This window comes from Thalassophryne amazonica, chromosome 12 (assembly GCF_902500255.1).
Source record: "Thalassophryne amazonica chromosome 12, fThaAma1.1, whole genome shotgun sequence".
Taxonomy (NCBI): Eukaryota; Metazoa; Chordata; class Actinopteri; order Batrachoidiformes; family Batrachoididae; genus Thalassophryne; species Thalassophryne amazonica.
In genome coordinates this window covers 95,588,267-95,616,105 of record NC_047114.1, presented here as the reverse complement: position 1 = coordinate 95,616,105, position 27,839 = coordinate 95,588,267, and the positions used below count along the sequence as shown (strand labels likewise).

General features: G+C 41.9%; 1 protein-coding gene across 6 annotated transcripts in view; it reads left to right on the top strand.

The window, feature by feature from the left end:
• Window positions 1-27,839, top strand: part of LOC117521153 (receptor-type tyrosine-protein phosphatase mu-like) — a 467,264-nt gene that overhangs the window by 351,170 nt on the left and 88,255 nt on the right. For 5 of the 6 annotated variants that reach the window (XM_034182503.1, XM_034182501.1, XM_034182498.1 and 2 more), the window contains 3 exons: window positions 4,094-4,229; window positions 5,522-5,551; window positions 20,319-20,536. In XM_034182503.1, the coding sequence (XP_034038394.1) occupies window positions 4,094-4,229; window positions 5,522-5,551; window positions 20,319-20,536 (384 nt within the window). The remainder of the gene's footprint in view (window positions 1-4,093; window positions 4,230-5,521; window positions 5,552-20,318; window positions 20,537-27,839) is intronic. The other variant, XM_034182502.1, reaches the window with a different exon arrangement.

Sequence of the window (27,839 nt, the reverse complement as noted above, 5' to 3'; positions counted from 1 at the left end):
CTTTTATCAATGCTTGTCTTAGATCAGGGTCTGTTCCAGCTGCTTTTAAACATGCTGTGGTTCGACCTCTTCTTAAAAAACCTCACCTGGACTCATCAGTTTTATCCAATTTTAGACCTGTCTCTCATCTGCCATTTCTATCTAAGGTTTTAGAAAAGGTTGTCTTTTTACAGTTACAATCATTTTTAGAAGACAATCTCATCCTTGAAAAATTCCAGTCTGGGTTTAGATCGCGACACAGCACTGAGTCAGCACTTTTAAAAGTTCATAATGATATTACTCTGTCGGTGGATGCAGGGAATCCTGCTGTGCTGGTTCTGTTGGACCTCACAGCAGCCTTTGATACTGTGGATCACACAGTACTTGTTTCACGGTTGGAACATTTTATTGGCATTCATGGTACTGCACTTGAGTGGTTTAGATCATATTTGGCTGAAAGGAGCTTTTCTGTCATGATTGGGGACCTTTCCTCATCAACTGCTCCTCTGTGCTGTGGAGTGCCGCAGGGATCTGTCCTTGGGCCGATTCTATTTTCTTTGTACATTCTACCATTGGGGTCAATTATAACCCAGCACAATTTGTCCTTTCATTGTTATGCAGATGATCTGCAAATCTATCTGCCAGTGAGGACTAATGGGAGTGATGCTTTGTCATCATTATTTAATTGTATTCATGATGTAAAGCAGTGGCTGTCCCGAAACTTCCTTTACCTGAATGATGGTAAAACTGAGATCATGGTGTTTGAGCGCACTGGCATACCAAATGTGGTAACACCAAATTTTGGTGCTTTGGCTAACTATGTAAAACCAGCTGTCAAGAATTTGGGAGTGATATTTGACAGCTGTTTGAGGTTTGATCAACAGATAAATTCTGTTGTCAAAGCTAGTTTTTTCCAACTTCGCCTCTTGGCTAAAATAAAGCACTTTCTCAGTAGACGTGATCTTGAGACGGCCATTCATGCTTTCATCAGCTCCAGACTTGATTATTGTAATGCACTTTATGCGGGCATTAATCAGTCGTCTCTTGTGCGTCTCCAGTTGGTGCAGAATGCTGCTGCTCATCTTTTGACAAACACTTCTAGACGTGAGCATATTGCGCCCATCCTATACTCACTCCACTGGCTTCCAGTTCGTTTTAGAATTGATTTTAAAATTTTAATGTTTGTTTTTAAAGCTATTTATGGCCTTGCACCTCCCTACTTGTCTGAAATTTTAACTTTGCGCACCTACAGTAGGACGTTAAGGGCGTCTGGCCAGCTTTACTTAGATGTTCCAAGGTGAAGATATAAACGCTGGGGTGATCATGCTTTCGCGGTAGCTGGCCCCAGACTGTGGAATGAGCTACCTCTTGAGTTACGTACTATTCCTGACCTAGCACTTTTTAAATCTAAGTTAAAGACTTATTTATTTAAACTGGCTTTTAACACTTAGTGGGGAGGTGACATGTTCTGTTCTTTTTATGTTCTTTTTTTTTATGTGTTGTTTTAAAATTTTATTTTATATGTGTTTTATTTTGTAAATTTGTGTTTTTAATGTTAAGCACTTTGGACACCAGTCGGTGCTGTAAAGCGCTTTATAAATAAATGTTGATTGATTGATTGATTGACTTGATGGAACACTCAAAAGTACCCCTACATCGTTTGTGTTCCTTCAAAAGAAGAGCTTCCTCTGATTTTGGCCATGGCTTCACCAGACGACTGTCATGATGTGTTTGTGAGAGTTCTCACATTAGCTACCGGGCATTGCTGTTACTCTGAGCAGCGCTGTGTGCACAAAAAGGCTTGATGGAAGTATAGAAGAAGAAACTGAAGAGTGAAACTGCTAGGATAAGAGCCTATGTTCATGACAACGATCAACCCAGAAGTAACAAAACTGACGCACATTGGAGCCGTGGCTTGGCAAAGGCACGCTCGAGGCCGTTATGTCCCTGAAAACTGTCGATTAACGTAATCTACACTTTTAGCCATCGATGTGAAATGGTGATTAGATGGATAATGTTGGACAACTAACCGTAGTCGACTAAGTTTAGTAGACTGAAAGATTGGACAGCAATATGAAACCCTGGTCTAACTAGAACTTACTCACCCATAAACAAGTATGCTTGCTTTGCAACAGTCAAGTCTGGCACCATGTGCTGGTGCTGTGCCTCATCGCATACAACACCACAAAACCACAACCACCATAACCCCACAGGATGGCAACCACCCAGGGAGACAACTGGACCATCTCTAACATAACCATCTATCTGCTGCTATCCTCACCGCTCAGGGGCCTGCGTACTGGATCATGCACTGAGAAACAAAATGTCTTTGCTGTTGCAGAAGTTTTTGGTTACAAGAAAAAACCTCAAGCATACCATACTCAGTGAGGTGACCATCTGCTATGACCATACCAATAAGACAGAACAGTAATGTTGCAACCACATACAGTCGAGTGATCACAATGACGAGATTGTCGGGAAGACGACAGGGATGTGAAGTTTACTAAAACAGACTGCATTAATAAGTCACTGACGGTGCTGGTTCCAGATCAAATTCCCTCCACAACCTGCAAAACAAGTACTTGTACACATACTTGTACATGTTGATAGTCCTTCCTTGATAATTCCCTCAGTTAACAATATATGGTAACAAAACATCAGTTTAAGAATAAATACACAATTATTTATAGTTACTTTTTTGCCAGAATTCTGTGATGTCATTAGCTGTTTTAATTTTTTCTTCACTGAGATAAAATGTTTCTTCATGAAATTTGAGCAGCAGAAATAAAGTGGTGCATTTTTAATATCGTACTGCAAGAAGGGGAGTTATTTTCTTTCTGCCTTGCATTAGCAGGCGGACTTCAGCGTGCTTGTTGATGGTCAGAAGCTGCTGTTTAGTTCACACAGGTGTGTTTTGTCTTTTTTTTTTTTTTTTCACCAATGAGGCTGCACATGAAATATGAAAACCCAACAGGAACCCTGAACACAAGACGGCCAACAGGGTTCTGGTGAAACAAGAAGTCCTTGACGACAGATCAGGTGGAGGAGAAGATGGCTTTTAAACCAACAGCTACGTAGGCTGCAGCAGGTCCTCAAACCCCCAAATCTGGCATTGCTCGCATTGAAAATAAAACCCATTTGATCCACCAACACAAAAAAAGCATACTAATGACCCAAATAAATGCCGTGTTTTTAGAGAAGTCCCTCAATGTTTGTCTGCTCCGGGTGTGTCTCTCAGCATGAAACATAGGATGCAGGTACATTACGGCCACAAACTGTTTGAGTGTGGATCATTAATGGACTCTGATGTCCTCAACGGATCATTGTAAATGGAAACCTTTTCAAGAACAAAATAAATAACTGCATTAAATGATTATCATCATTTTAATTAAATGGTTCTGTTCCAGAACATAAAAATGTTAAATTTCTGGTTTTGTTTTTGTTCCTAGCAAAATACCAAAAGTTTCTTGTTTTTGTTTTCGTTCCATGAACCAGTTCAAAGCCTTGGTTTCTACTGCCAGCAATACCGTTTGTTTGGTAGGTGGAGCATGGTAGATGTTGATGGGCAGTGTGATGTCATATTGTTGTTCCTCTGCAATGACCACCAGGAAAGTCTGCACCTCCTCGTTTGACCAAGCTTGGCTGTTTCTCACTGACATTCTTCGTTATGTTGTATTTTCAACAGGACTGTGTATAGTGTGTAAGCTGTTGCAGGGTGATGACGTGTTGCTATGCTGCTATGAGCCAATCAGTGGACTGCGGTGGGTTAGCTCCTCCCTTTTGGTGCCCCAAGTGAAGGGTGCCAAAAAGTGGTACGATACGGTTCGATTATTTTGGTACCTGTCCCTAAATATGAATGTGGAAACGCACAAACTAGCAGAACATAGCATGCCGTACTAACCTGGAGTGCCCGGTGGAAACAAGGCTCCAGTCTACTGGGGTAGACTCGCTGTAATACCACAAAAACATACCAGCAATAACCAAGTCACTAGTACTACACACTACCAGTATACAACACGCACGTACTCTGCTGTTTAAAGAAAAGGTTTTAGGTTCTTTCATGGCTCTGACTTGGCGTTTGCCCCCTGTCGTCTGATTTTTATGCATCAACCAGGAGCAGCCACTCACAAGCCTGACGCGGTGGAGCCGGAGAAACAAACGGACCACACGGTGAAGATCGCGGGGGTCATCGCGGGCATTCTTCTCTTCATCATCATTTTTTTAGGAGTGGTACTCCTGATGAAGAAAAGGTAAGCATTTATTCTTACTACCCAAAATAATACTCTCCATTGGTGGTAGAATTGGAAGCTGCTTGCTGAGCGCTGACAGATATATACTTCCTGTTTCATCATTTTTTACATTCCCCCCTTCAAATGGCAGTATTGTCAGCGTCGTATTAAATAATTAATTTGATTATGTTGATACGCCCCATTAAGGCTGTTTACAGCCACGAGATACAGCATGCCATGAAAAATTAATCCATTTCCACGGCACCCTCAAACAAATGTGTAGCACTTCAATGACACGGGAATGGGATCGGGAAAATGTTTTTGAGGTTTGTGGTATGAAGAGAGGCGAGGAGGAGATAAGAAGGAAAATATGATGAAAGGCTCCCAAAGAAAGAGGACGGCCGCGCAGCTAAAGGCTAAGTTTACATTCGCTCTGGACCGCGCGCTGAAGAGGGGTTCTCTGTATAGATCCAAGCAATCAGGGCAGCCAGAGCTCTGCAAATATCAACCTGCTTTTGTCCACACTAAGGCTTGAAATGAGCCGCCGGCTCCTTTGGTTGTATTTTAGACTTCTTTTTCGTGGACACACATTTTACTTCACTGTCTTGACTGAGATGCTCAAGAACACCCAAGATGAGTAAAAGTTGACTGTCCAGCAAAACCTAATGGTACATTACTTTAATTTGCACGTAGTCGCCGGAGATGAAGCTTAGTGGGAAGACATAGTTGAGCCCTAATGCAATTACTGTGCTGAATATGCTTATTTTTGACAGTAGCATAATGTTCTTCATTTTCCACACCATGTGATGTCTGTGTAACGCAACAGTCAGTGGGCGGATGTGAACATCAGCGCAGGAATGGAATTACTTTTCAATTGGCCTTAATGAAACTAGCGGCAGAGACGGCTTTGCCGGTTGGATTTGGTGTAATTCGCGGTTACCACCAGGAAATAGGAAGTGTGTTTACACATCCAAACCGCTCATTAAATTCCAATCTTGGAGGTCAGATATTGTAATTTTATATCTGTGTAAAATTATGTGTTCATAACTCGGGGTGGGGGTGGGGGGGGGGGGTGGCTCTGAAAACGCCGTAGACCAGCTCGTTACGAATTTGATTAGTGCATGACATGACTCCAGGCGATCACCTTTGCCCTCACGATCACGAGTTTTGCCTCCACGTATGTCACCATATCTGATTTTGTTCATTTCGACTCTTTTTTCAAACATTAATATATTTTTACTTTTTCTTTCCTTTTCATTCCATCCCCCTCCCTCCCTCCACTGCTTAAATCCTACCACCACCCCACTCGGCAGAAGAACCTATCACTCCTACACTTACTACCTGTAAGTAACCGCTTTGTGTAATGTTAGCACCATGCTTCTCACCCACATGCTCTTTCCCGTGCATGCAAAGAGCCATGTCATCCTCCTCCCGCCCAGAGCTATTACAGAGGCCCGCCTGTAATCTCTGCCGGAGGAACGGAGGACGCCACTCCAATACATCGCCGCACCACGAGCGCACCGTACTGTATGTCACATTGGCACGACTTCTGACGACACACAGCCTCCCCCGCAAAATAAACCTGCCACCGAGATGTTACTGCTCATCTTTTTTGGGGAGTTTGTTTATCAAATGATAAACTAAACTGCTTTAACGACTGCTACGGCTGCCAAGCTCATCTTGAGAGAGAAACAGAATCAATGCAGCAGCTACTGTATTTTTTACCGAGGGTGAATTTTTCATTGGCCTCCAAACGTAGATGTTTTTGAAGTGTCTATCACCGTGTGCCGAGGCCTTAGTTGTGCCGAGAACCTTGATGAACAAGTCCAAATGTTTCACCTAAATGCACTGATGGCCTTGTAGTTGCTGTAATTCTAGTGTTGAGGTTTCAAACTGCAACCAGTCCAAATGCCAAGCCTCACCCCTCCCTTTCCAAGCATGCAATCGCGTGCTTATGAGGCTGTTCCACAGAGCGCCGTTCCTTCCCGTTTGATCCCAAATAGCAAATCGGTCAGGGCACGTTTTGAATTATCGTAGTCACTTCTTGATCCATCTTTGTCAATCTTGATCAAACTTGATACACGTAGTAGATATGGCCGTCATCGGCGCCACATTTGAAATCAGGAACCAATTTTTGTACAATTTAAAATTTTCATTTAGATTCTTGAAATTGTTGATACTACGTGGTAACGTTGCAGTATTTGTAGTCTTAACTTTGCTTCAGTCATATTCAAACTTCTTTAAACATGGAATTCATAGTGACTACGGCTTGCAGCGTGTTTGATCGTGCTCCATCGGGGTAAAAATTCAAAGCCAAAGCAACATTTTTGATCGTGTCAGGCAGAGGGCACAGGTGTTCATTTTTGGGTGAGATGCCAGCTCTGCCCTTTATAAACCAGCCTGTTAGGAGGCAAGACAGATTAAGCAGTTTCATCTTGTTTTTGCACTTTTTTGGATCGTGGGTGATCATAGTAGAACGCAGCCTGTGGGATAACAGTTACATCAAAGCTGAAATGGAGACAGGAAATACTGTAGACCAGCACGCTGACCAATATCGTGTGTATAGATGAGGTAACTGAAGTTATGTTGTTTGGTTTTTACGCCAATTATGAACTTTGTCAGCCTATGAAACTTCAGGCTCACCAGGTATGTTCTCACTGTCCAGCTTTCATAGGCTCAGTGATGTCTACAATGCTAAGGTTACTGAATCATTACGCACGCTTGGTCATTGAACTAGACAACTACATACACTTTGGTTTGCTTTTTATGGAATGTTACTCCAGTAGATGGGTCCAGGAATTTCTTTAGACGCCACAAATGCTAATCTAAAGTGGTATGGATCAGATGAAACATCTGAGTCCATTTTATTAGCTGTACAAACCTCGCCGGCATCACTCTATAGGGAAAGGCATTCAGATGTGCACAGAAACCTGCAGACTTTGTAAATTTTCTAAAGTGAGCCGACCCGTGTTCTTTTTGAGAACAGGGTTACAGGGTATTGATGGGTTGCAGTCTGAAACTTGACCGTTAGATGTCGTCTAAAATTCAGTTACACTGCTTTAAGAATGAGGTAACATTGTGATTTTACCAATTTGGCTCCTCGTGCATGTGACACTTTCTCTTCTTTCTCTACCTCCAGTCATTTATCCTCTCATTTTTTCATCACATCATCTTGCTTTTCTTCATTGTTTTCCTCTTTGGTTTGGGTTGGGGAGCTGCATGCCCACCCTATGACGTCAGTGGTGATGATGGAGTTGTCTTTGGCTGGCAAGATATTTGCATCCCCAACCACAGAATAATGTCCGTTTGATGTAGATGTGTGGATCATGTGGCTCAGTAGGTTAAGGAGTTGGGCTACCAATTTGTAGACTTGGGTTTGATTCCCTGTAACATTACCTGTCTGTGGACTTGGACAAAGCATTTGTACCCTGTTAAATCCATTCCTGTACCTTCACACATAGAAACAGGTGTATTACATCTGTACCCAAAGGTATATTTTTCAGAATAGTACCCTAAAAGTACCCCTGCCCCCCTCCCAGAGAAACGGTCCATAAATAGACCTTAAAGAAGTGATGACTGTGGATCTTTGTTTAATGTTAAAAGATACAAAATGATTGCTGATCATGCTCAAAGGAACATTGTTTATACCCTGCTGAGGTACAGCTGGAGTGATAAAGCACTGAGACATTGTAGGCCCAGTCCTCTAGCATCATTTTTGAGTGAGTTCCTCTCCATTCTCTCAGTCCACCCAGCTGGAAATGGGTATCAGTCTTGGCTGGGGAAGTAAACTGCATCATACTGGTGCCAGACTCTGCTACGAAATTCATGGATAAGCACCGACACTAACGGACCTTGGGACCTACTGTATATTGGACTACTACTACTACTACTACTACTACTTCTGCAGATGTCTTAAACATGATAAAACAACCCTGCTGTGATTAGGTTCAATCAAAGTGGTTTCACATCACACATTTGAAGGGCAAAGAAGTGTATTCTACAGCTCAGAGGCTCCCTTTGTACAGACTTTGCGATGGTTGTCTCCTAATCTGCCTTGAGATAGCTGTGATTAAAGCACTGGAGTCTGCCTCACATCAAAGAAAACTGCAGAATACACCTGCAGATAATACTACGGTACTTTGAATACTCTGTGTATGTGTCATTCATGTTAGATCACAGCTGACTTGAATGGAAAACCTCAGTGACTTAGAGGAGCAATGTCATGAAAGCTTTAAAGTTTTTGTTATTTTAAGTGATATAGGTAGGATCATAGATGTACATACTGGGCACTGTTGCAGACAAATTGTATAATCACAGTAAAAAAAAGGTTTGGCTTTAATCCTAATCTTCAAATCGAGACCACAATCTGCCTTTTTCATGTTGATTTTGGAGTAATGCATCCTCCTTGGTCAACAGCATTCATTGTAAGCATGTTGGTGCTTTTGTTAATTGTGGTTGATGGGCCATTTCTGCCTGATATTTACAACTCCATCAGCTTCTTAAATTGTGATTTAGAGTTCTGTTGGATATTTTGGGTCAAATTTGTCAAAAGGCCGCTACCTCGCTTGAATAATTGGCTACATTGAACCCACGGTTTACGGTAGTATAATTCAGCTTCATCCACATCATAAGCTTTCAGAAAATAGACGCTAATACCATATTTCTGGAGTATAAGTCAAATGTGTCAACATGCCTCTTCAAGAGGAAAAAACCCATATATAAGTTATACCAGAGCAGACGTCACACATTTTTTCTGTATGTGAAACTCATTTTCTAACGTTTTTTTCCCTGGGGGAAAGTCTGACAACGCAAAGGAACATTTCGCAGCACATGTGCACACCACAGTCTATGCTGTTACTTAACAATATAAGAACAGTTACAAATAAGATGGATGAATGAAAGTGTGATAGACAACATACCATACCATCGTTATTTATGAAGCACTTTACTACAACCAAAGCTGGCCCTAAAGTGCTGTACACTAAAACATACAGTTAAAACATTAAGACATATATTTAAACAAGTTCATGAATAAATATAACATCTAAATAACTATAGTCTAAAGAACTAAGCCAAAGAAAAAAGATATTGAATGTTATTTCATGTAGTTTTGACAAAAAACAAACAAACAAAAAAACTCAGATGGACACTGATTGGTCGCCCATGTCACTGGACACACTACAAAAAACAGTAAAACAAACAAACAAAAAAAGGGAATCCATTTGATTGTTTTAAAAATGATCTTTTTAATTTGGGATTTTGTGCATTACCGTAGTGTACTTTAAATATGGGCATTTATTGTTTAGTGCTTTGATTCCTGGGAAAGTCCTATAAATATAATAACAATGATGATGATTGTGTGATTTTTCTGTATATAAATGACACTGGAGTACACATCACAGGACCTCCCAAACAACTAAAACTGCACAACTTATACAACAGGAAACACGGTACACAAAAAGTGAGTGCAGATAAAAGGTTCTGTCTGCATCCTGTTTAACATTAAGCATAAATGAGGATTTTTGTGGCCACCAGATCTCTGGGATAATCAACAAGGCTTCACAAGCCAACTGACAGACCTGTCTGCACTTATATTATGGGTCAATTCATATGTTAAAACAACGTGGCACAAAATCAGAGGTTCACTGGTTCTGGCCTGTGTCGATCAGAGCCAGGAATATCAGAGCTAAAAATTCAACAATTTTTGCAAAGTTACTTACAGAAATACTGCAAACCAGCTGACTGAATCACAGTCTTTAAAGGCACCTGTGAGGCATCTCACAGGTGCCAAAATATGCACTTTAGATACACAGTCAGAGGGGAGCGCTCATTAGAGATGCCGTTATATTTGCGATCAACTGTATGATGGTTCTTTAATCACATAGCTGTGCTGGTCACTGTGCTCATCGCTGTGTCTGCTGACTGCTGGATTGAAGGAAAACATCAAGTGGAAGTGGGAAGTCTTGAGATGATGTCGTTATTCCAGTGAGATGTGGATTCTGTAAAGTAGCTACAGAAACCCACTTCAGTCTATCCTACAGGCTTTTTCTGCAAATGTCAGATATGTTATAGTGTAGTTTAATTCTAAATATTATTAAAAATCCACATTCTTAATGTGTACAAGAAGACTAACCAAAGATCTCACTGCACTCAAATAAATGACTCATTGGATGAACTCAATTCAATTATATGCAGGATTTCCATATAATAAATATATGTAGCCCCAACTAAATTAAATTAAGTTATCTTGCACGGATGTGTTTTTTCTTGAGTTAGGACCACATACAGTAGTGTTCAGAATAACAGTAGTGCTATGTGACTAAAAAGATTAATCCAGGTTTTGAGTATATTTCTTATTGTTACATGGGAAACAAGGTACCAGTAGATTCAGTAGATTCTCACAAATCCAACAAGACCAAGCATTCATGATATGCACACTCTTAAGGCTATGAAATTGGGCTATTAGTAAAATAGCCCAATTGTTTCCCATGTAATAATAAGAAATATACTCAAAACCTGGATTAATCTATTTAGTCACATAGCACTACTATTATTCTGAACACTACTGTACATTCATTAGCTGGAAAGCCAATCTAATGAGTCAGTTTTTTGAGTGTGAGGAAACTTCAGCACAATCAAAGAGTCAGTTCAATATTTGATTTTATCAATATCAACTCAAGTCTGGAAAAATGCACTGGTGCTGCATCTTGCTGCATCCATGACGCCACAGAACCACCTTGTGTCCTGGGTGGCAACTGTCGGTACAGACAACTGGTCCAATCACAAATTTAAAAAATAAGCACCTCTCTGCTGCAGCCACCTGTGATGTGGGCACCCCCTTCACCTTCTCCAGCTACTGGGGCTACTGAGGTGCTCCACACTCAGGCCCCTGCATGCAGGACCGTGCACAGACTAACGCCCCACTGTCAGATTGGTGGTTCTGTGATCTTGTTTTGTATTGTTGCTTTTGCTCTGTCTTTTCTGTTATTTTTTGTTGCTTGGGGTCTTGTGGTTATGTGCTTGTGACTACCACCTGGATGCTTGGTGGTGGGTGTGTCACTTCTGCTTTTTCCCCGCCCTAATTGCTCACACCTGCTCTGCATCACCAGCTGATCACACAACTTATTTGTCTCTCTTCCCTGCTGCTATTTTGCCAGATTGTTGTACCGTGTGCCTTCGCTTCTAGCCTTTCTTCAGAGTTTTTTGAGCGTCCTAACTGCCTTACTGTCATCTCAGTAAAGAGCTTTGAACGCCAACCATCTGTGAGTGAGTCCAGCATTTGTGTCCTAACCAAGTGTGTCTCCAAGCCTGATGCCCATGTGGACAAAATGTTGAAACAAACGCTCCCTCACAATGCAAGTGATCATCTTTGTCTGCCCCAGTAATCACTTGTTTGACACAAAGTCATTCCAGTGGTGCCCAAGTCTCCTTTGAAGTCTCATTCGTTACCTTAGGTCAGGGGTTAGCACCAAAGTGTCAGAACCATGAAGGAAGACTGTAAAGACTTGGACCTTCGTTCTCCTGCATAGAAATTGGCATCATTAAACACCTCTGTCCAGTGACACCCCCCAACACACACACAGCCCCCCATTTCCCGCCCGTATATATATATATATTGTTCTCAATATAAGACCACCCTGATTCTAAGATGACCCCCTATCTCAATATATGTTTGGAAAAACGTACCTTTAAAAAAAAAAAATGAAAATAATGTAAATAAAAGCACTTTCTATGAGTACTTTTGTCATATTTAATTTCCACCTGTATTGCGGTCACTTATTTAAATCCAGTTTGTTGAGTATACACACACGGGTGATTCTATGGTAATGGAATTACGATGATGGGAAAATCTGGCCATATTTTAGCTCCCCATTAAAAATGTGCTCGGATTGTAATTCCGTTAGCATAGAATCGCCCATAGTGTATGTCTTTGAGTGACCTCGATATTATCAATCTTTGTTTTGCATCTAAAAATCCACTATGAGCATTTTTACTCCTGAAAATCTCATATGTCGTTACTATTATATTTTACAGGTAGCTTATTTTTTTATGGAAGAACTAAGAGAAATACACATATGCAGTACATCACTGTGCCATTGCTGCACTTTATACAGTAAATCTTACATTTTATAAGCAGCTCCATTGCGTGGAGTGTAGCATTGGGAGGACTGTTAATGTACCATGTATAACACAATGGAGCAGGGGCAGATGCTTTCATTAAATTTTACAAGCTGAACATGCAGCAGGATTCACATTAATTGATACGAGCCTTGCAGATTTTTGCGCCTATCAGCTCTTTTGACGAGAAGAAGGGGAAAAAGAAGCCTTACAATCAGGCTGACGGATACCATCCTTGGAATATTAATGCTGCAATACCTAAAGTTGAGATGATGTGCCATTTTAAATGCAGCTGTGAGAGATGTTTGGACACATTAAGACAATCACCTACAGCTGGAGTGGTGCCGCAGTATTTGAGAACTTACTGTGTAACCTCTGAGAAATTGTGGCACCATAACATTTACTGTGCAGGTGTGTGGATTTGAAAACAAATGTGAAAGTGTAATATGATTTGATATTTTGCCAGAGATCAAAACCATATTTCATGCAAAGGTCATATTAAACTGGAAAAGTAATTATGATCAGCAAGTAGCACTTTAATTTAGAAAGATGACTTCAAACTGATTTCAGCTGAGGAGCAGAATAAAATGCTGAGTATCGTGAAAGAACCACAAAGCATTTTACAGTTTTACAGCCCTTTTTTTCTTATGTCCTGGTTGGAAACCACCCAGGCAGAAAAAAATATATATATATCAGCCCATCCACACATCTCCAAAGTAACCTTCTATGCACCGCAAACAGGTAAAACACAGGTGTGAACGTGGCCTTCTCCAGCCATTGGGGTCCTCCACACTGAGGCACCTGTGAGCTGGATCACACACACACAGAGAAATGTGCCACATCTAAGGCGTTGCAACTGACACCACCTCACAATGCAAGTGACACTAATCATTCAAGCGGTACCCAAGGATCTCCAAAGAGACTTTGTACCAAAGACATGCAGACATCACCTCGGATCAACGGTCAACATCCAACTGTCACAACCGTACAGTAAAACGAGAAGCACCAGGACCCTGAAGACACTCTACTGAGCAAACTCACAAAACCATAAACCCTTCCCAAATCAATAGATCGTTCTCTATGCTTTCCCTATAAATGTAGTTATTTTATTCATCTTGTAACATGAGTTCAATTCAAGAATTGGGCATTGCTGTAAATGCACTCTTTCCATCTGTTTAGATTTGCACTTATTTCCGTTCTTCCAAACTGCAGGACCAAAGCTCCCTGTGTGGCTGCTGGTTTTATGTACAATTCATCCCTGAGTTTGAATGGATGAAGAGCCAAGTGTATGAAACACCTATGAAGAATGCTCACATAATAAATCATACAGAATAATAAAAGTGACAATCCCATCACATTACCATATAAAGGTTTTATGAATGGGACTGTGCATTTTTGTGGAAAAAACCTTTAATATAAACAAAAATCAGAAAAGGCTGGGACTTATGGAAAATGCAAAAAATAAATAAATAAATAAAATACAAATGCAGTAGTTCTCACTTTGACGTCTTGTCTCGTTTTGTTGGGTCAACTTCATTTCATTTCTTACTATACATCTATTCCTGCATTTCATCCCTGAAGCACATTCCAAAAACATTTGGATGGGGCAATTCAGGGCTAGTAATGAGGTTAAAAAAGATGTTATTTCAAACTGATGGTGCCAACAGGTGATTAGAATTATAATCGCATATAAAAGCAGCAAGATTGTAGGGATTTGCATCTACAGTGCATAATCATTAAGTGATTCAAGGAACCTGGTGGAATTTCAGTGCACAAGGGGCCCAAGCAGAAGCTGGACACCTGTGATCTCCAATTCCTTAGACAGTACTACATCAAGAACAGTCATTCATCAATAGCTGACATAACCATATTAACAAAGTACTACAACACGGAATTAAATTCACAAATGTCACTTAAAACTTTACTGTGCAAACAAATGTCTTGTGTTAGCATTGTCTAGATGTAGTGTTGATGTGTCTATGCTTGGAGGCATCTGGGTTGGACCATCCCACAATCGTCAGATGAATCAGTACTGTATTCCAAATCTACTTGGGATGAAATGGATGCCATGTGCTCTAGACAAAGAATAAAAAGGACCATCTCGACTGTTATCAGGAGCAAGTCCAAGAGCCAGGGTCTGCCATGTTCTGGGTCCATTTCACTTATGTGATGCAGCATTAATGCTGAAAAGTACACTGAGATTTTAGAGCGACATATGCTGCCTTCAATACAAACTATTTTCCAGGGACGTACATGCATTTTTTCTCAACAAGACGATACAAAAGCACATTCTGCACATATTGCAAAGGAATGGCTGCAGAAGAAGAGGGTATGAATACCGGACTGGGCTCCCTGCAATTCTGACCTGTCCCTATTAGAGAATGTGTGGAGAAATTTGAAATGGAAAGTACGACGATGACCCCATACTGTGGCGCACCTCAAGACATGTTCACAAGAAGAATGTGCCTAAATGACACCTGAAACGTTTCATCGCTTGGCATCCTCAAGGCCAAAACATCTTTTATGTGTTGCAAGAAGGAATGGCAACATTACAATCTCGTAAATGTTGGAGTGTCTGAACCTTTTTGGGGATGCGTGTTTCAGCCGGTAAATGCATGAATGGATGAATATTAACAAATGAAAATAGGTTGACCAGAGAAAACATGACACGTGTTTACTTCATACTGTCTGCAATGATATAAAAGTTTAAATGGAAAAAAGTTGATTTTATTTATCCAAACTTTTTTCTGACTTGGGGTTGAAATAATTTCTCTGATGGATGGACAAACAGACAGACACCTTCATGAATGAATGCATCAGACTTGGACAGAAAAAGAAACAAGAGTTGTTTAAAACAAATAATGGAATGTCCCGCTGGGTTAATCAAAGACGCTTGTGTTGCCCCTCCCTGCTGGATGTCAGTCAACTAGCACAGACACAAACACAAACACGTGTGTGTGTGTGTGTGTGTGTGTGTGTGTGTGTGTGTGTGTGTGTGTGTGTGTGTGTGTGTGTGTGTGTGTGTGTGTGTGTGTGTGTGTGTGTGTGTGTGTTTGCGGATCGTCTAATGAAGCCGTCTTTGTCCCCGTGTCACAAGGTTTAGGCTGCTCCACCGCTGAGACGAGGCCCGCCACGCTGAGCGCGAGGTTTTGAAGCCCTTGTTTTAGATGCCACGGCAGCATCACCTCCCACAGAACAGACATTCTGGCATCGCGCGAGCACAGACGCACAATCCGCGCAGTTTCCTTTTTGTTGCAGTTGAACTGGTGGAGTCGAGAGCTCGGCACACTTAGATCCATGACGCGGTAGGTCTATCGTGTACTGAGCGGCTTCTCTAATGAGAGGCGCCTGATATAGGTACCTGGAGTGTTTGCTCGGTCTTAACGTCTACAAACACCTCTGCCATCTGTCTGTCTCATCCCCCCATCGTATGGTGTTCAGACAATTCTGTGACTTCGCCAGCCGTGCCTGCGAGCAATCAGTCCTGTAAGGTTCACGCTGGGATCTTGCGGCATTACGCTAACGATCAATATGATTAATGGTGGTATTCATCAGCGCACAAAAACATTCTACTGTACACATCCTGGTAGTATCTCTTTTGGCAGCACGCACCCTGAAACGCAGTCATCTATCATTAAATTTTCCCATCTTACAAATGAGGAGAGAATAGCACGCCAATTAATCTTCATCTAACACCCACGGTGCCGAGCAAATATCCCAGTTCTGGTGGCATTTTCTTCATTTTGGCACTGGTGTCTGATTTGTCTGTGGTGCTGCGGCTGCTGCTGCTTCAAGAAGCCCAGAAAGAAGCAAATCCACGTCTGAACAGACCCAGAAATGACGAGAGTGATACAGTATTAAAACCCAGATTAAAGCGCTTCCAAATGGCGTTCTCCATGAGTGCACGCAGCGTAGAATCACTCTTAATATTGCCTGGGGGTGCACGCGGCGCCTCACTCCTGCCTGTCCTGATATTAAACTGCAGTGGAGACAAAAAAGAAAAAGAGAAGATTGCCATTTTATTCGTGGCTCTAATTGCAGATTAAAGACAGAAAGTGAGTCCAGCAGATGAAAATGTCACCACTTTGTCACTTTGCATTCTGAGGAACAGATCCACTATTAGCGTCACGTCGTGGCCTTTCGGAGCAAATGGCTGTTTGAAGGCAGCGGGGGCCGGCTGCCATATGGCAGAAGACGATGACAAAATTGAATAAACAGAAATGATTTGCGAAAACAAAGCAGCAGGAGTGGATCATTAGACAGCAGTTGTCCATAAGAAGAGATGCCGATTCAAAGAGGCAGAGGGGTCACACGGAGACTAACAAAGTGATCGGATCAGGCTGCCGTAGTTAATTCTGACGCCCCACATCCCCCCCCCCTGCCCACAGAACATCCGCTACAGTGTATTCACACTCACGCCATTTATGGATTTTGTGTGAAATATCAGGCCTCTGAGTAATATATTTATCATTATTTGGATTATTATTTGATGAAAGCAGCTCTAGGTCAAAGGTCAAGGCCACTAATAGGACAGTTCCCCTGCAGGGGTCCAGAACTTTGCTCATAGACTTTAGAACGGGCAACAGTTTGGCACAAAAGGAGTGTATGAACAATAAACCACAGACACTCACTGTAAAAAAAAAAAAAAGACTTTTAATGTTACAAAGTTACACTGTTAAAAAAGCAAAATGCAAAAATGATTAAAAACTGTAAAAATGTGAAAACCGCTACTGCACATTTTATAGTGTAAAACTTGTAATTTGTAAAAATAAATAAATAAAATAAAAGGAGAATGTGGTACAGTCAGCCTTGGGTCTGCGATATTCAGATACAAATATTAACGTTAACAAGGCAATATGATATGCAATTACCATATCCATGCGTCAGAGTGTCCAGGGCCAAGCATCAGCTCATCCCCCCTTTTTTTTTTTAACAAAGTTGGTTAAACACCCACCCAAAATTAAATAATTTCATGACCCCAATACATTGTAAAAAGCAAAAAATAATGAGATTTCACGATGTTTTTTTCATCTCTTCAACGTCTTACTTGTGGTGATGTCATCATTGTGCAGTGGTAGTGGAATCGAGGTTTATGCTGAAATGTGTTCTTATTTTGAAAAACTATTGTGCAAGAAAAGAAAGTGTTCCAGAACAGTGGCTAACTTGGTGCAGGTTAAGACCATAGATTGTATACATACTAAACAGACCCTGCGTGATGTCACTATTAGTTTTCTATAGAGACCCAGAAAAGCTGAAATGACCCCCTTTTCTGGGCGCCGCCATGTTTAGAGACGCACCCACACTGATTCATGGTGAACTCATTAATGCATAAAGGGGTGGAGTGTGGGCGGCTCCATGTGTGGCTAAGATGCCTGAACACGCCCCTCTCTCTGAGTCTGAAGCACAAATTAACAGCTAACCTCAGTTTGGGCTTTTATTAACCCTCTAGGGTCCGAGGGCATTTTTTGGACAGTTCACTCACCTGGAATAAATGTTTTATTATTGCTGTTAACAGCTCTCCCTGCATCCCACAATCAAGTTTTACATCTCTTTTTTTTAGGACAACCTGCTCTTTCATAATATATATGCTTTTGTTGTGTTTCATAAGTGTAATAAAGGTTTACAATCAAAAATAACAAAGTAAAAAGTAAAGCGAAAAATAATTTTCCACACACATTTATTCAAAACACACAGCAAACTATAATAAACAACTGTTTTGACATTTTATGAAGGTAATTTGAGGTCTTGTGTGAAAGACTGTACAATAAAAAAGTTCAAACAATAAACACAAAATGCACATTTTGAACAATATATACAAAATGGTCTATGTGTTTGTGCTCCAGTCTGAGGAGCGGCCCCTCTCCCTCATCCCATTGATATGGTAAACAGTACTTTACGCCAGAGGGAGAGAGCCACATTCAAATGCAAACTAGTGGAGCAATCCTGATAGTTACACACTCTTTGTTTGAGCACATGAGATTGTCATACGAGGCTCTCCGTCTCTTTCACTTTCGTTGTGTGTAATGGCGCAGGGCGCATTGGAGGAGTTAGGGGGCCCATTCAAACGGGCTAACTAGTAAGATATCACTGCTGAAAATGATCTTTGGTTTATCACGTGAGGTAAATCTGCCCTACAATTGGATTTTGGAAAACCACGTGACACTGAACCAATTCCGATTGGACACTCACATACACATGTCATCACACAGCTTCTATGAAGAGTACAAAGATGGCCGATGGTGGATCGAAAGTCCATGGAGTTAACTTTTCAGCAAAAAAAAAGTAAGTTTCTATCTCATATCATTAAAAAGTTATTTATAATTGAGTAAAGCTTGGTCCCAGCCGTCATATACGACAGCATCGGTCCCAGAGGGTTAATTCATGTTTTTGGGGGCCGTGCAGTGGTTCTCATAATGTTTACTTTGGTTTGGACAGTAAAAGATATCGCATATTTCCGCATATTCGCATATTCAGAAATCGTACATGAAGTGGACCTACTAAATGCTAACATTATTAGCACACAACATTAAATAAGCGAGAGTTTCACTCAGCGTCAGTACTGAAACAGAGATGGCTTAGATGATCCGTTAGGATATTTAACCACAACACGCCGTGTTGTTCCAGGTGTTTGTAATAAAAACTCCAAATGGACACCACAGCGAGTGGCTCCATTAGGGTCTGAAGTTATGAGATCAACAACACCCTCAATTATGGAGAATTCCATTAATTAAAATGTCTTAGACTAAGAAGTTAGAAAAAATTCACTCTCTCGTACAGTTGTCATGGAGGAGAAAACTATCTTTAGAGACAAAACTGGTTTTGTACCAGGCTGTAAACATGTTTATTTCTGTTCTAAACTTGGACATTTTACAATGGGCTTCTATGGGAATGTGCCCTGTTTTGGAGCCAGCCTCAAGTGGCCAGTCAAGGAACTGCACTTCTTGGTTGTGGTCAAAATGCAAGCTTGAGTGTTGCTGCTTGGTTTAGACGCTACAAATTCTAGCGTCTTAACCTTCAGAAAGCTAGTCATCAGTGGATTTGGTACTGTGATGGAATGAGTGGACAAACATTGACTGCTGGTGTGCACCGCACCTAACGTCACCTCCTGCAGTCTGCCGCCGTGGACGGAATTCTGCTGACAGTTTTTTTTTTCTTCTACTACCAACATGAAAAAGCAGCTTAACATCCACTGGATGTCCACTGGCCAGCTAAGAACAAGGACAGGATAAAACAACCATCAGGAAAGTTCTCTGTCTGATGTTCTCTCACATGAGCGTGCAGGCAACTTTCCAACAGTCTCCAGTCATCAGCTGACAAAGAACACATTTAATGAATGAGAAAAGAATTCATACTGGACAAAAATGGAGTCATATGTGATGATTTTTTTTTTTTATTTGTGATGAAATCATATGTTCCACCAAATGTAATATTGGCTGTGCATGGCCCGCCCCCTCTTCAGGCAGAATTTTGCACAGAACACCCTGAGCACGCTGACGCCTGGATATGGTATATGTTCAGAGTAGTTCCTATTGTATGACAGCATCATGGTACAAACAATTATGTTGCAATTGTGCAAACAAGTGTGCTCATCTTCCAAGTGAAATATCTCGGGTTTGTGTGTGTGTGTGTGTGTGTGTGTGTGTGTGTGTGTGTGTGTGTGTGTGTGTGTGTGTGTGTGTGTGTGTGTGTGTGTGTGTGTGTGTGTGTGTGTGTGTGTGTGTGTGTGTGTGTGTGTGTGTGTGTGTGTGTGTGTGTGTTGGTCAGTCTATCAGCCTTTAATCTCAACATAAAGCTTCAGTGTTGATGGATCAGAAGCAGATTCTAGCAAAGACCTTAAAGTAGACCAGTAAATGCAGGTCAAGTGTTTATATAGTTCTCTTCTTCTCACAAAGACAACAGCTACTTTTAAAGATCAACACAGCCGATGATGTTTTGGGGTTCTGCTCCAGCTGGACACATTCACACGTTTCAACAACAACTTTTGCTTTTAAGGAAACTGGCCAAGAAGCGCAAAGAGACGCTGAACAGCACGCGGCAGGAAATGACGGTGATGGTGAACTCCATGGACAAGAGCTACACGGAGCAGGGCACGAACTGTGACGAGGCACTCTCCTTCATGGACACGCACAACCACACACTGACCACCCGCAGTGAGTGTGCACTCACGCTCAACGCCCGCAGCGAGTGCAGCCTCACTCTCAATGGAAGAGGTAAGACCACGTGGCTGTGCATCGGCACCTTCACCAAGAATCCTGCTTTTGATTTTTGATGCCTTTGATCTTATAATCAGGATTGCTGATAAGTTCAGTGATCAGGATTAAATTTCAGGTTCCATCTCTTGATTGTGGCTCGAAAGGCAAGCACCAACAATAACATAACCTTCTGTAAAGGTTTAAAAATCAGGGATTCGTGTCAGCACTCAGCATTGAGGATCTAAAGAACTTCAGATTCAAAGAACAGATGACCAAGACCGATGATCATTGATCAGAACCTAAAAAGTCAGTGATCAGGATCAAAGTTTAGTAATTTGAATCAAAGAGTAGTATTCAAGATTAAAGATAAGAATCAATATTCCATGATCAGAATCTGAGGGCAAGTTTAAAGATCAGGATCAAAGATGAGGGCTTAAGATCAATGATTAGGATTAAAGCTTGATGATCAGTATCAGATGTCAGTGATCAGGATCAAAGTTTGGTGATTTGGATCAAAGAATATTGTTCAAAATCAAAGATCAGTATCAATGTTCAGTGATTTGAATCTAAGATCAGGCTTGAAGATCAGGAACAAAGACGAGTGATCAAAATCAATAATAAGGATTAAAGCTCAGTGATCAGGATCAAAACTTAATGACCGGCAATCAACTTCCTTTCCTGGTGTTGCCAATGTGATTGTTGCTCATGTGGGTGGGGACAGTCTGGACTCTCTTTACTCATGAAAGGTACATTGAAACATCTTGGCTCTGTATAAATAAATTGAATTGAATCAAAGGTCAGTGATAAAAGATGAGTGAACATGAACGAAGATCAGGATCAGGAACACAGGACATCAGTGAGACAAAAGAAAAAGTGAGCGATCAATATCTCAGGTCAGCAATCAGGATTTAATAAAGTTAGAGGAGAGATCAAAGACATAACTCTTGGACAATGAAAGAAAGAAATCAAAGGAAAATACCACGAGAGGAGGTCTGTGCTGTCTGATCATGCCTTTTAGTTCAGATTTGGAACTTTATTGTCACTTATGGTCAAGTTAACCCCGCCTCCACCCAAAGGGGAAAAAAAAGAAAATTCATTGTGACACCATGTGACTTCCTCTTATTACCATTAAAAAAAAAATTTAAACATAATTTACCACATCCAGATGCCTACATTACTGGAGGAATAGACTTTTAATGGTCTGTCACTGTTTTTATTTTTGCTTTGTTCCAATCAAGTCTTTATTCAGTCTGTGCAAACAATTTAACCGTAATTTTGTAGCATCTGAAAATGTGCGCACTACTGCCAGCTGTGGTTTCTGTCAGCGGGGAACCGGCGTCTTCAACGCCATCCAACAGTTTGTCATTTGACACAAAAGGCTCGAGTAATTCAGGAGGTTTGTTCTTCTTCACGGGCCCTCAGTGCTGTGTCGTACCTGTTTTAAACATTCCGTTTTTATAATTTCCTCTGTTCCACCCAGACAGGCTTTTTTTATTTTGCTGCATTAATTAAAACTAAACTGCTATTAGCAAAATAAAAAATTTACCAGCGCAGCTCCGCAGCGTCAGGCAGAAAGGAATCATGCAGCAAAGACGGCTTGAATTTCCAAACCTCGACCTCGAACCTGATCAGTAAACATTAGCGCTCCGAGGAGTCTGTCACGAGGTCCTGAGCTCCGCCTCATTATGTTTCCAGACTGAGGAGGAAGTGCACGGCACGTACACGGATGCTCTCTATCTGGCGATAACCTATTAATTTTGCCTCTCCCAGATTAAACTTAATACTTTATTGATGGGCAGCTCAGCCAAGTCTGCACCCAGGGCTTGACCTGGTATAATCTTAGTCAAAAGCATCAGATTAAAACCCCACAGCGGCTTCTGTGTCCTCACCTCTGGAGGGGGTGAGCCCCAAAGATGCTGTGACCTTGATTAACTGTCTGCAGAGATGGATGTTAAAATCCGTTCCTCTGTCTGCGAGCACAGATTTAAATGCATTGCTTCTTGCTCTGTCTGTCTGTGTAATACCTTAAAAACTGTCCAGAAGCTCTCTCACCCTCTCCATGATGGAACGTCCTGGCTGGCTTCACTCTGCTAATATTCCATTGATAGATCAAGACACAGATCAGGGTTCACGCTGGAAAACATGGATACATTTAAATGTAACAAAATGGGGCTTCCATAGGTGTCAACCTGACTCCAGAAAGGGCAAAGAGGGTGCAGGTTTCTGTGTAGCCACCAACTCCACCAGGCGATTTCAGTGGTTAACAGCAGACAGGATGAGTTCATCAATGAAATCACCTGGTGGATCCCTGAGGTGTTTAGATTGTGGGAAGAAACCTCAAGCAGGCCAGACTCAGTGAAGTAACCATCTGCTTTGGGCAACAACAAAATAAAGCAAAAGCACAGCAAGGATACTTTCGACCATGAGTACAAATTGTGCTTTAGCACATCCTGGTTTGGTCGTGGTAATCCCTCGGTGGTGAGGAAAATTGTCTGTTTATTGATTCCCGGATGAGATTGTCAAGTATGGGCTGAGGCGTGGCTCAAAACAGGGTAGGACACAAATGCAAACTCACAATGTGGGCTTAGGAGTTAGAAAAAAAAAGCTGGCAAACAAGCAAAGGTTCGGTACACAGTTGGTCAATCAGCCAAGCAGATACGAGGTCTGTTAGAAAAGTATCCGACCTTTTTATTTTTCCAAAAACCTGATGGATTTGAATCACGTGTGCTTGCATGACCCAACCTTGAACCTTCGTGCGCATGCGTGATTTTTTTCACACCTGTCGGTTGGGTCATTTGCTTGTAAGCAGCCTTTGTGTGAGGATGGGTGGAGTCGATCGTCATTTTTTCTTTGCAAGGAAATGGCGGAACGACTGGAGCAGTGCGACTGCATCAAATTTTGCCAGAAACTGGGCGACAGCCAGGTGGAAACCATTCGGATTATTCAGATGGCTTTCGGTGACGATCCTCTGGGCATCACACAGATTAAGGAGCGGTACAACCGGTTTAAAGACGTCCGCACAACGGTGGAGTGCGCGCCGCGCTCCGATCGGCATCAACATGTTGTAACATGCCCTGACATGTCCAGCTTGTCCACAATTTCTCGGATAGTCACACGACTGAAAAGCCACCGAAAGCTGTCTGAATCTTCCGAATGGTTGACGAGCTGGGCATGGTACAACATGTCCTGTGAGACTTCAACACAGAGGCGCTGTTAATGCGCCATCAGCTTCGTGCCGATGAGTTTCGCTGCAACTCACATTGGAATGTGCCGAAAAAGTGCTGATGCCCACCTCTTCCACAGTTTCTCGGATAATCACACGACGGTCCCACATCATCACAGCGTTCACTTTGGAAATGATCCAGTCATTTCAGCGTGTTGATGCCGATCGGAGCGCGGCGCCCTCCACCATTGTGCGGCCGTCTTTAAACCGGTTGTACCGCTCCTTAATCTGTGTGATGCCCAGAGGATCATCACCGAAAGCCATCTGAATAATCCGAATGGTTTCCACCTGGCTGTCGCCCAGTTTGTGGAAGAATTTGATGCAGTCGTGCTGCTCCAGTCGTTCCGCCATTTCCTTGCAAAGAAAAAATGACGAGCGACTCCACCCATCCTCACACAAAGGCTGCTTACAAGCAAATGACCCAACCGACAGGCGTGAAAAAAATCACACATGGGCACGAAGGTTCAAGGTTGGCTCATGCAAGCACACATGATTCAAATCCATCAGGATTTTGAAAAAAATAAAAAGGTGCGATACTTTTCTAACAGACCTCGTATAACATGCAGTAGTAGGCAGAGACGTGGTCCAAAAAACTACAGAGTTCAAAAACACAGCGAGGCAGGGTTCAGAGGCTGAAACGAAAATGAGGTCAAAAACAAGGCAAGGTCAAAACACAGGCAGACTAAAGAACAAAGCTGTGGAAATGCTGGGATGTGAATGAAAATTCAACATATTGGTGAAGAACAGAAAGAAAGTCAGGGCATAAACACTAGGCAGGGTAATCAGGGTGTGAATGTGAAACAGGTGTGGGGGGAGTTCTGGAAGGGGGCATGACTGGAAGACACAAATGCAGGTGCAAGAGAGTGCAGTGAGACAAAACCAAAGCAGACCGAGGCAAGAGAAATTAGTAACAGAAAAACCAACGGTTAATAACATAAAATGCCAAAAGAAAGATAAGACCCAATACCTAATAATTATTAACACGAACAGAACAAAAGACCAAACTAGAAAATAAAATGACAAAACTAAAAAGAGGACAACCAGAAAATAAATCATCATGTAGTGCTGTTTCCGCTATTAGCAAATTGTGACTCAATATGACTGATGCTCTTCCGTAACTGACGACTCTGGGACGAGTTGTTTAGTGAATGCCAGTCAGAGATGCCTGTCCAAGTTTTATGTTCTCCCGCTATCTCTGTTTTGGCCTTCCTCTCCTGTGTTTGCCCTCAGTCATTCCTTCCAGGCAGACTCGCGAAAGTCCTGTTTTTGATCTTTTAATGTGGCCAAAAAGTTTTAAAATTTTGCTTTGAATCATGCTAAATATGGGAGGTACTTTAGTTTAATTTCTTAAGGTACATATAGGTACTCTATTGATAAGCCTATGTCCTAGTATGAAGCGAAGAATGTGATTTTGGTTCTAACATTTTTATCACACGCTTAGTCCAGGTTACACAGTCAAGACCATATAGCACAACAGGGAGGATAAATATATTCTAGATTTTAACTTTAGTACTGATGTTTACTAAATGCAGCCCATCCAAGACCAATTCTGAGTTTTACAGGTACGTCTTGGTCATTTCTGCAAGATTGCTTGTGTCCCAGGTAGACAAACTTGTGGACTTGAGCAATTTTGTTGTTATTTATTCTGATATCTACGTTCAGCTGGTTTACATCTGTTGCCATTACTGCTGTTTTTCTTAGATTTATGCTCAGGCCAATTTCCTTTGCATTTATGCATAGCCGATCTAAAAATAATTGTAGATAAGAAAATAAAAGACTATTATTAAACTAGAATGGAACTCACAATGGCAAGCATATTACACAAAGAAAAGAAATAAACAGAACCAAATTAAGGCTGAAGTGACTGAGGTACAATCATGAGAAAAATAGATGATTCCTCATATGAAAAAAGAAAAACAAACAGGCGAAACAACTACTGATAATACAGTGGAGAAAAACAAAGGCTGGACAAAAACTGGAACGGAACTAGACACATGACTCGAGTATGATAAGCAGAAAATAAGTGATAAATAGAAAACAAAACTGGTGACTACACAATAACAAACACACAATCAAAGACTGAGGATCAAAGAGAGAGGGGATAGATACCGATATGAGACCAAACCATAACAAGAGCCCAGAATGGGCAGAATCATGACATCGATAGAACATCTACATCCATGGTCGGTCTAGAGACGACAGTGTGTGGGTTTGTTTATGTGGGAATGTTGTTACACATCAAGAAACAAATAGTTGTGACAGATCCTTAGCCTGGTTTGATGGCTGGGGAGACTCCATTTGATTCAGGTCTGAGGACCTGTTGCAGGCTTCATCCACCTTCACAGTTGTTGGGTTACAAGCCATCACCTGCCTGATTAGCCATGGAGTATTCTTCCTTCACCAGAATCCTGTTAGCTGTCTTGTGTTCAGGGTTCCTGTTGGGTCTTCATGGTTACCTTGGTGGTCACATGGCACACAAGTTGCCCACTGTATTCCACCCCAACAGCCCAGGTGTCACAATGAGGACAAGGGGTTAGATTTTGACACCCAAACCTGGTATAGTACATAAATAAAGAAAATGTTGATATATGACATATTAGTCGACACTAATTTCAGTCAGTTATGATCAGAATAATAAGATTTGATCTGAAATTTGTCACATTTCATGAAATAATCAGCTGATAAGTGTAAGATAAAACCTGATATTGCTGATCCAGCTGTGCCATCAACAAAGGTTAGGTCAGGTGTGGGAGCGTGCGGTGGTGCTGTGCATTACTGCATCCATCACATGACCGGACCACCTGGGGTCCTTGTTGGCAACCATCCAGGCAGACAACCAGTCCATCTCTACCTCTCAAATGTAGCTATCTATCTGGCACAGCCAGGTGAAACGTGGGCATCCCCTTGACCTTTTTTTGCAGTTGCTGGGGTCCTCAACACTGAGGCACCTACGTGCTGGACCATGCACAGAGAAAAGGTCCACATGGGCAAAATGTCATAGCTGACATTCTCTAACAATGCACGCGATCCTCATCCAAGTCTCCCTAAATAACCGTTCCTTTGACACAAAGTCATTCCAGTGGTCCTCAAGGATCCTCTGACGAGACCTCACACCAAGTCCATCCAGTCGTTTTATTAAGTCACTGCTTAACATCCAAGTCTCATAACCACACAGTAAAACAGGGTGCTGAAGGCTTATTATTCTGCAAAAATATCGCCATCACTAAGCATCTCTTTGCAGTGGCCTCATGACTCCATAAGCTCTTCCCAGGCATCTGTTGAGCTCAAAGCCCAAGGTCCCAGAGACATGAACATTACTGCTGAGATATGAGAATCTTGGTGGGCCTTTTTTTTCTGGAGGTGGTTGCATGCACTCTGTTCACATTCATGGCCCATTCGCACTGTGATGATCAGCCTGGCGTTTGTCAATGGAGAGTGAAAAGTTGATTAATCCTGACCAGTGCAGAGGTCCGCCAAACTCCACAGGAGCTAAGTGGACATCAGTCAGGCAACACTGATGTTCGTTGTGGTCCCCAAAAAAATTTTCAACATAATGTTCATGCTAAAATACTGGCAAGAGTTGAGCTCCGCTACTGCTACTTCACCTCCGCTAGAATGCGTTACTGCTACATTCCTCTCCTCCTATTGGAGGCTTGACTGGATGCACCATCTCCTCTGGATCCCTTGGACATGAAGAAATATGTAGAAATCTGAAGGAATGCATGAAATCTGTCTGGAGACCGGAGACAGGTTCCACACCAGTAGGAAGCGACTCGATCGCAGCGTTATGTCAGCTATATTTAGGCTATGCCACCTGACATCTCAAATGGTGAGTCAACGATCAGCTGCGCCAAGGTGTGCTACCAATGCACCCACCCTCCGATAGCGGAAGTTGAACTATGTCCTATAGTAAGTCTGTGGTCAGTTGCCAAACATTGAGCTTTGCCAGGACAACATCGCCCTCCGCTGAGTGACTTCGACCTGCGTACACAGCAAAATCACCAGTGTTTAATTAACACTGGCAGTGTTTAGGTGGGTCCACACTGGGTCAGTGAGGAATATATAGACACTGTCAGTGTTAAATTAACACTTGCAGTG